The sequence below is a fragment of the Sesamum indicum genome, linkage group LG12, assembly GCF_000512975.1.
Source record: "Sesamum indicum cultivar Zhongzhi No. 13 linkage group LG12, S_indicum_v1.0, whole genome shotgun sequence".
Classification (NCBI taxonomy): domain Eukaryota; kingdom Viridiplantae; phylum Streptophyta; class Magnoliopsida; order Lamiales; family Pedaliaceae; genus Sesamum; species Sesamum indicum.
Window position 1 is genome coordinate 4,656,238 of NC_026156.1, and position 8,445 is coordinate 4,664,682.

General features: G+C 34.7%; 4 protein-coding genes across 5 annotated transcripts in view; 2 read left to right on the forward strand and 2 right to left on the reverse strand.

Annotated features, from left to right (window-relative positions):
* The window catches only part of LOC105175606, a gene marked incomplete in the record, with an annotated part of 3,557 nt that extends 3,240 nt beyond the window's left edge, over positions 1 to 317 (forward strand). The window contains 1 exon segment of the mRNA XM_020698390.1: positions 1 to 317.
* Positions 2,096 to 5,691, forward strand: LOC105175608. Of its 2 annotated transcripts, XM_011098102.2 has the most exons (10): positions 2,096 to 2,210; positions 2,355 to 2,835; positions 2,974 to 3,186; positions 3,276 to 3,457; positions 3,563 to 3,702; positions 3,831 to 4,092; positions 4,295 to 4,446; positions 4,544 to 4,805; positions 4,975 to 5,235; positions 5,373 to 5,691. In XM_011098102.2, the coding sequence occupies exons 2-10, from the start codon at positions 2,433 to 2,435 to the stop codon at positions 5,619 to 5,621; spliced, it is 2,124 nt and encodes a 707-aa protein (XP_011096404.1). In that variant the 5' UTR covers positions 2,096 to 2,210; positions 2,355 to 2,432; the 3' UTR covers positions 5,622 to 5,691. The 2 variants fall into 2 exon arrangements, with proteins under 2 accessions (XP_011096404.1, XP_020554051.1); XM_020698392.1 differs by lacking the exon at positions 2,096 to 2,210 and having other exon boundaries at positions 2,266 to 2,835.
* LOC105175609 (nudix hydrolase 15, mitochondrial) lies at positions 5,701 to 7,648 on the reverse strand. The gene is made up of 4 exons (XM_011098103.2): positions 7,222 to 7,648; positions 6,986 to 7,128; positions 6,200 to 6,319; positions 5,701 to 6,101 (listed from the first exon to the last, which is right to left on the reverse strand). Exons 1-4 carry the CDS (start codon positions 7,484 to 7,486, stop codon positions 5,871 to 5,873), a joined length of 759 nt encoding a protein of 252 aa, XP_011096405.1. The 5' UTR covers positions 7,487 to 7,648; the 3' UTR covers positions 5,701 to 5,870.
* The window catches only part of LOC105175610 (nudix hydrolase 15, mitochondrial), a gene marked incomplete in the record, with an annotated part of 2,427 nt that continues 2,174 nt past the window's right edge, over positions 8,193 to 8,445 (reverse strand). Inside the window, 1 exon segment of the mRNA XM_011098106.2 lies at positions 8,193 to 8,445.

Consider the following 8,445-nt stretch of genomic DNA (forward strand, 5'->3'; position numbering starts at 1 on the left):
GAGATTCCTCAGACTCCACTAGTCCATCATCAACATCATCTGACCGGTCGTGGTACTGATGGTTTGTAGAGACTCAGTTGTCTGGCCAAGACCATCAGTTTCCTGGAAGGCCCCAAATTTGTGGGCTGCAAAAGGAACAAATTAAAGCATAAGTTTCTGGAAGGCCCAAAAGCCATCGGTCTTTTCTTTTCTTTCCTTTTATATATGAATTCAAATTAAGCACGTGATTGCTGATTATCAAGTGCACTTAGTGTTGAAAGAAGACAATAACTGGTTAGGTAGCACGCCAAGTAACATTAAATTACTGAGAAAAGTCCTTACTCCCACCTCAATTATTGAATGCCCAACATCTCTAGTGTGTGTGTGTGAATGGATCTACATTTTATGTTATAGTAATTAAAAAACAAAGCAGCCTCCAACAAGACAAAAGAAAACAATAATATGTTGCTCGAATCTTTCGCTGGATCTTGATATCATACAACGTTTGTTTCTTGTACTCTTTAGTCTTATAAAACAATTGGCTCTTCTGTTCATAAGACATTGAATTTTAGATGTCAGATATTTGCCCAACTATAGATAATTCATTCCCTTGCTGTTGATTTGCATTTTGGATCATCTAATCAAATTTTTAGAACATTTAATATAATTAACGAGTGGCTTTTTTGATCTGAGGTAGTATCTATTAATTTGAGATAAGTTAACAAAGTGTAAATTTTAGGTAAAATTGCATAAAATTCTACTGTATTTTAAAAACCCACAAAAAATCTCCCTGTCATTGAAAATACACAAAACACTCCTTTGTATTTTAAAATTCAACTTACTCTCCCTTTTTTTGATTAAGGTGTAAAGGCGTTAAATTTTTTCATTTCCTGACCTTTATACCCTTATGTTTGATTTGCTTATATTATATATAAATAATTAGAAATTATAAAAAATAAATTAATATTATATATATATATATTTAAAAAATTTTCAAAAAGAAAAAGTCGTCGCCCAAAAGGAAAGAAAGAGGGGCGACGGTCAGGCGGTGCTCCGACAAAAGAGAGGGTGACGATGATGTCGCCCATACAGAAGAGGGCGAAGGCGACGACCGTCGTTGTCGCCGCCAATTTTTTCTTAATTTTTTTAACTAATATAATTATAAATCATTAAATATCTATTTTAGTTAATTAAGAATAATTTTATAACTAATAAAAAATTTAACCTAAATAATAATTTAAATTTTAATTCTAAATTATTATAAATTATAATTATTATAATTGTTTAAGATTTATATTCATGTACATATCTAAAATTGAAAAATAAAATTTATATTATTTTTTATAATGTAATTTTTTTACTTTTTTGGTTTTTTATATTTAGTATATATATACTTTTAAAAAATTTTGAAATACAAAGAATAATATTCATAAATATGTATAAAAAATATTTTTTTATCTTTTGGTATTTTTAAAAGAATTTGAAATAAAAATAATAATTATGTAATAAATTTAAATATAATTTATTTAATATTTTTTAATTATATAATATTTAAGTTAGTTGATAATTTATCATTTTTATAATTCATTAATTTTCATATTTATTAAGATATTTAAATTTTGTATTGTGATTTTTTTAATTTAAATTATTAAACATTAAAAATTTTATATAATTTTTTCATTTTTTTCAATAAATATATTTAAAAGAAAATTTTAAATTTTTTAGAGAGATGAAAATAAAAAAAAAAAATATTCAAAACAAGTTAAAAACAAGTAAAAATGTCCAAAACTACTATATAGTCATAATAAGGGATATTTAGTTGTAATGACAACAAAAAATCATACAAGGACGTCAAAATAGTGCCCAAAGCGCACCACTAGCTCGTGGCACGCTCCGTTGATTCCCAAAGCCAGGAGTTATTTTGAAGGGATTTACAAAACACAAGAGATTTTTTTGCCTATTTTCAAATCATAGGATTATGTTAGTTAATTCAGGAAAACACAGGGTAAAAGAGGAATTTAGCCTGAACTTTAATGCAAGATAATTGATTATGAAACGTGATTTATTTGATTCTTTTATTAGACCTAACACATGAGAGCTATTTCTGACTATATTTATGTTCTGGAGAACAATTACATCTTCTTTTTCTATTATATGTATGAAATATGAAGTAATAATTGATGTAACCACTTGACATTAGCATCCCCGCGTTGACCGGATGCAACACTAAGGTTTATCGATTTTCTTGGACATCCCAGATGGGAATTAATTAATAATTGTTCTTAATCAGTGAAATTGGATGTTCGTTTGCTAATGTTCACATGTTGAGCATCCAACTTGCAAGTTTTTCACTAATTTTTTTTCTGCTGATACAGATTGTTATATTATATCCCTAGTATTCTTCATCTGGATTAAAATCGAGTTAAGCTGTTGTTGCTCCTGGTTGTCCATCAATGGCTGCCACTGCTGCACTGCGCATGATTTTGCTGCTCTTCTTGATCAGCATAGTTCAAGCCCGAATTCTGACTCTGAAGCTCAATTCTTTTGATGATGATGAGTTGATCTCAGATGGAGTTGATCATCGTTTCGAAAACCAATCCTCCTCGTCTGTTAGCGTATACAGCAGTGCTCCCTCGATTCCCAGCACCTGCAACCACCAGTACGGCTTTCTGCCATGCGCAGAAAATGCTGCAGGATACATATTCCAGATTCTGGTGTATCAGGGCCTGCTGACGTTTGGAGAAAGGCAGATTGGCAGGGGAAGTCAGGTGCTCTTTCATATCATTGGAGCTGGAAAGATTGGTGGTATCATTTTTCGCATCCTCATGTCGCTTCCATCAATGATGCTCATGATAGGTAAGTAGTTGATCAACAATTCCATGTTTGAAATTGCAACTCTTGAACAAGTGAAAAAAATGGTAAGAGTCTTTAACTTTTACCTCAGTTTCTTTATTTTACTTCTGCTAAAGGAAAGGCTTGTGTTTCCACATGTAGTATCCGGAGTTTTCAGCAGCAAAGAGAATGCTCAATCTCAAGTCTCACTTGGAGTCGGTATTTATGCCGGAATGACTGTCTTCAGTCTTACACTGCAGTGGGGCATATGTGTAATATTCGGCAGACGAGAGTTGACGGACAAATCAAAAGAGCATGCTGAAGCCTCACAATCAAGTTGTCTGCAAGCAAAAGAAAAACTCATCATCTTGAAAGGTTTGCCAGTTGACATATAAAATAAATAGTATGACCATTCTCCATGTGCATATATACGAAGTTTAATGTTTTCTTTTCTTTTACTGCAGATACAGGAGTCCTAGTTGATCGAGACACTCGTTCTATTGCTCGGATTATGCTTTTGTCTTTGATCCCGTACATTGTTGTGCAGCTAGTTGATTTCTTCCACACCTCCTCCGCAAATCGTATCATAACTTTGACTGCACTCATTGTTTCATCCTTATCTCTCATTGCCTACTTTGGCTATCAGGTCAACTAATTATTGGGAGCTAACATTTATTCCAGTGCCCTGTTTTACATCCACTATGTCATGAATTTCGCATCTGAAACACTCAAAGTTTGTTTTGATCTTCAGATTTGGGATCCTTTGGTTCAGCAAAGAAGTTTAGAATACGCAAAGTATGAAACTCTGCGGACAAAATTCCTGGAGCATGTGAAGCAGCAGGGACAGCTAGTGAATGAAGACGGGGCACTAAACACTGATGCCATCTCAAAGTAAATAATGTTGAGAAACAGCAAATGTTTCAGAATTTTGTGATGTTTGACTAACAATCCTGTTAGTAAATTTAGCTGAGCCTTCAATCCAAGTGAAGTAAGGCTCATATTAGCTTGGTTTTTTGCAGATTATTTGTTGAAACAGATAAAGATAAGAACAATAGTATTGCAAAGAATGAATTGGAAAAGTTGGTTGTTGATGTCATTACAACCGGGAAGATGAACATTGACAAAACAATTGCTATTGCGGACGTAATGCAAACATTTGACTTCAACGAGGATGGGTGCATTAAGGAACAGGAATTCATAGAAGGATGCAGGAGATGGATTGAGGACACAAAGCAGTCACCCGAAAATAGTGATGCAAATTCAACAAATATTTTTCAAGAGGTAGGCGGCCTTTTCATGGTTAATTCTGTTAAAGAGCTATTGAATTTTCGGAACTGGCCTTAGAATTGCCGCTTTTTCTGTGATAACATTGTCTAGTGATACTGTCTGCCTTGTCTTTTGATATATCTGGATCTCTAATTCAATGTCTCAAATATTCTGGCTTTAGCTGCTACAACATCTTAAAAATCTTTAAAACATGCAGCTTCTCCAGCTATTCAGTGAGAGAAAAGAAAATGATCCTCAGGAGATTGAGAGGATAATGTCAAAGATTTTGAAGCATGCTGAAACCAAGATGCTGAAAGCCGAATCACTTATCACACCCGACGGGAAGCCAAATACCGAACAGATTCAGAAGTAATATCTTTTCATATTTTACTTGCTTTTTCCTTACTTTCTGTAGATAAATTTCTTGGATAGCATGATTTCCTGACAGCCCTTTTTCTTCTGGCAGTCTCTTCAGGCAATTTGACACTGATGGAAATCAGTCGATATCAGCATCTGAACTAGAGCAACTACTAACTACTGTGAAGTTTGGAGAATCTCGGGTAAAATATGAGGATATAGTAAAAGAGCTGTTTAAAGACTTCGATGTGAATAATAACACGACAATTGATCCGAAAGAATTTGAGGATGGAGTAACAAAATGGCTGAATAGGGCCATGGATGTTGCAAAAACAACCGACAAGAGAAGAATTATTGATGAATTTGACAAGGTATACACTACTTTCTGATTTCAGATTGAGCATTATCTTAAAGACATTGCCTAGAAGGAACGGGTTTGAAAAAGCTCTACTAACTGTCATAGAGGTATTAGTTTATGCTTCACAGATGTGATACTACTTATCTCATAATTGTACAATTTTTGTGCTATTTAACTTGCAGATTGTGTGGAAGCAACCTGAATATCGCATGTGGGATTTCATCATGTCTGTGTTCCAAGTCTTAGTAGGCATCCTTATGTTGACCTTCCTCGGAGGACCTCTCATGACTAGCATTCTACAGTTATCATATGCCATGAGATTATCATCTTTCAGCATCTCATTCGTGATAGTGCCATTGGCCATGAACGCCAGAACGGCAATTACAGCACTCTTGCCAGCCAAACAAAAGAATGAAAGAAGTGCTTCTTTGACATTTTCAGAGGTATCTCTCTCAGTAGATCCATGCACACACATCATCAACACCATATACAGCTAATAATAGGCAAAGGAAATCTCAGCTTGCAATATGTAAGGATGTATATATCATAAGTGAATTACTTGTTTTCATTTGGCTGACAGATCTATGGTGGAGTCATCATGAACAACATCGCAGGATTGACAACATTGTTGGCAATTGTATTTGCAAAAGAACTAACATGGGACTTTTCAGCAGAAGTGCTCACAATATTGGTTGTCTGTGCCATTATAGGCATTCTGGCATACTCGTGCAACACATATCCTCTGTGGACTTGCATACTAGCCTTTTTCCTCTACCCTTTCTCTTTGGGAATGTATTACTTTGTTCAAGTTTTCTTAAGTTGGAATTAACCCCTCTACTAATTTCCATGTACTTTCTTTTATTTGCATTTCCAGTGAATAAAATGTTGATGTTTCCATATGAGAAGAGTGAACTAAGAAACTCTTGACATTTCTCCCAATCAATATAAGTCGCCTCACCACGCATGAATACAACTAATTCAGCAGTACCTTGGATAAAAGTAATGCTGCAGAATAGTTCAAACAAATTGCACTCCAATGATAATGATTGGAGTTTCAAGGATTTCTACACTTGTGAATTCACAATCGAGGCACTAACATAACATAATCATTGGCGCTTCTATTCCAGAATTTAGGCCTATGCTCTTCAAAAGCAGGGGGTCGTTGGTATATAACGGAAGCAGCTTTGATCAAAATTGCAGCAGTCAGAGCCCATATTATGTAGGATTTACCCTCAACTTGGTAATCAAAGAAGTGAAGCAAATAATGATAACCCATCCATTCTCTCTTCTCTTCTCTTCGATTTTCATTCTGTACATGTCAAATAACACTGTAATGAGCAGCTCAAAAGATGGGTCATGAGTTAAGTCACAAAAAGAAAAGGAAAAAGAGTAACCAATCAGACCAACCTTGAGAAACATCTCTAAGGGAGCATCAAATACTGATTCCACCTCAGCAGCATTTGGGACTGGGTTGAACCGATTCTTGTTCCAAATTATTCCAATCACTGGAAATACGGTAATATTTCGCTGCAAAGAAACTGAGCAATTCTAGATCTTAGATTGCAAAATCATTAAATCCTCAAACAATGCAAGCCGGGAATCAGGAAATATTGTTTCAGAAGTGGATACTGATAATACATACAATCATATCCTAGTCGGAACATAATGCTTCAACCATGTTAAGTAAAATGGGAAAATATGTATTTCACGAAGTTGGGTAAAAAATCAGAACCTATTACGTAAATAATCTGCAATACATGATCACTCATAATGATCAGACACATTAAACGTCCAGATAAAAAGTAGCATTAATATGAACTAGCACAACTACATTACCACGGTTCATGCTAGCTGAAACAATTGGAGGCATCGCTACTCACAGTAACCGGACATTCAATAAGATCAATCATATAGTTTGATAAATATCTTTTTACACTCTGAGGGTAAGCAAAGGCAAAACTGCACCGCTTGCTTTATAAAAAGAAAGAGGTAGCATCTCCATTGCACTCGTCAACTGTGGATTAATACCTTAGACAAGTAGCCAGCACATAAAACACACGGAGTCAACTTCATATTGTTCTCTCATCACAAATTCCACGTTAAAAAATGCAAACAATAAGAAACTAGAAAACCCAGTGAATCAAAACAGGTAAGGAGAAGTAAACCGAAGAGCAAATGCAAAGCCATCATCACCTTAGTGTAGAACGGTTCAAGAATAGTGACAACCTCCACGATTGAAGGGTCCAACCCAATTTCTTCCTTAGCCTCCCTCAACGCTGTTTCAGCATCATTCTTATCAGCCTCTTCCCACTTCCCTCCAGGCAAAGCAACTTCACCTGAAATTATAAATCCCCAAAAATAAAAAGAAAAATATCTTTACAACTACAGCTACAATTTAGGCAAACAAGCTTAGTCATACAACATGTTACCAGAATGAGAGGACATTGTTGAAGATCTTTTGGTCAGAATTACGCGAAGACCGCCCCTTTCGCCTTCAAATAAGCATATCATAACCGCAGCTCTACAGGGTCCGAATCCTTGAGGAACCAATTCACCGGCAGAATCTTGAATTCTTGAATTTCTAACGCTGGTACTGCCATCAGAAACGTCGAAACTGTGCTGGGGTTTGTAAAGGCGGAGTCTTTGGGCTATTTTCACGAGGGTTTCTGATCTTCCCAAACTGTTGGAGCACATGATCTCTCTCTCTCGTTGTGCAAACTTTTCCTTTAGGACAGAGGGAAGCTCCGAAAGAAGCAGGCTTAAGATTCACTCGAGGAATAGGAAGAGAAGACTGCCAGGCATCCGGCAAGACAAATATACACCGCTCACAAGATGCTAGTGAGTATTAGTTCCAACGTTTGCAAATTATATTTTGTATTTGAATTATACTCGTTTTTATATTTTAATATTTAATTTTTTTTTTATGTCAACTTAACATATCATTTTGTTAAATTTACAATTTGTTAAGATGATATTCTTTTATTGAAAAAACATTACAAACTTAACCGTTGATACAAAAAAAAAATTAAATAGAAGTACATAAACAGTCATAATTCGAATAATAATATATAATTTATCCTGAACTTTTTCTTTTTGATAAGTAATTTAGGACAACTAATTAATATTACACCCTGCCAAAGTAGTTATTGGACTTAATCCAGAATGTGGGAAGATGTTAATGTAATCAACAGATGTGATTAGATTTGAATCTTTACATTCTTTTTGGGAAGGAAAACAAATAACGGAAATAAACTTGATAATTAGTGTTAATGGTATTTTCGGATTCTCAAGAAAAATGTGTAAGTATTAACTATTATATAAAGAACATAGGGAAATACCCAAATTTTTTCCAGCTTAATCTCATCAACTACCCATCGACAACTACAAATATTGACGATTGTTGAATTTAAAAGAAAAAATTTAACATATCTAAACAAGGGATAAACCGTAGAATCACTTCTCATAAGAAATTCTTTCAAATACATATATAGACTCGACACTTGTTGCAGTACAAGTTGTGCCCCCGAACTTATCTTCCAAATCTTATTGCCTCCGCACTTCTGAAATCTGGCTTGGAAAAGGTTAGCAAGAAGTCCGGCCACAATGAATTTATACTGTGCAGCAGCTTACAGGTTACAAGAATTTATAACAGA

What these genes read in the sequence shown, in the direction of transcription:
- LOC105175609 (XM_011098103.2), bottom strand. Translation starts at nt 7,486, where the DNA reads ATGTGCTCCAACAGTTTGGGAAGATCAGAAACCCTCGTGAAAATAGCC. An exon ending in AACAATGTCCTCTCATTCTG is followed by an intron (nt 7,129 to 7,221) that starts GTAACATGTTGT and finishes TTATAATTTCAG; the next exon opens with GTGAAGTTGCTTTGCCTGGA. An exon ending in CCTTAGAGATGTTTCTCAAG is followed by an intron (nt 6,102 to 6,199) that starts GTTGGTCTGATT and finishes TGACATGTACAG; the next exon opens with AATGAAAATCGAAGAGAAGA.
- LOC105175608 (XM_011098102.2), top strand. Translation starts at nt 2,433, where the DNA reads ATGGCTGCCACTGCTGCACTGCGCATGATTTTGCTGCTCTTCTTGATC. An exon ending in TTATTGATGAATTTGACAAG is followed by an intron (nt 4,806 to 4,974) that starts GTATACACTACT and finishes TTTAACTTGCAG; the next exon opens with ATTGTGTGGAAGCAACCTGA. An exon ending in CTTCTTTGACATTTTCAGAG is followed by an intron (nt 5,236 to 5,372) that starts GTATCTCTCTCA and finishes TTTGGCTGACAG; the next exon opens with ATCTATGGTGGAGTCATCAT.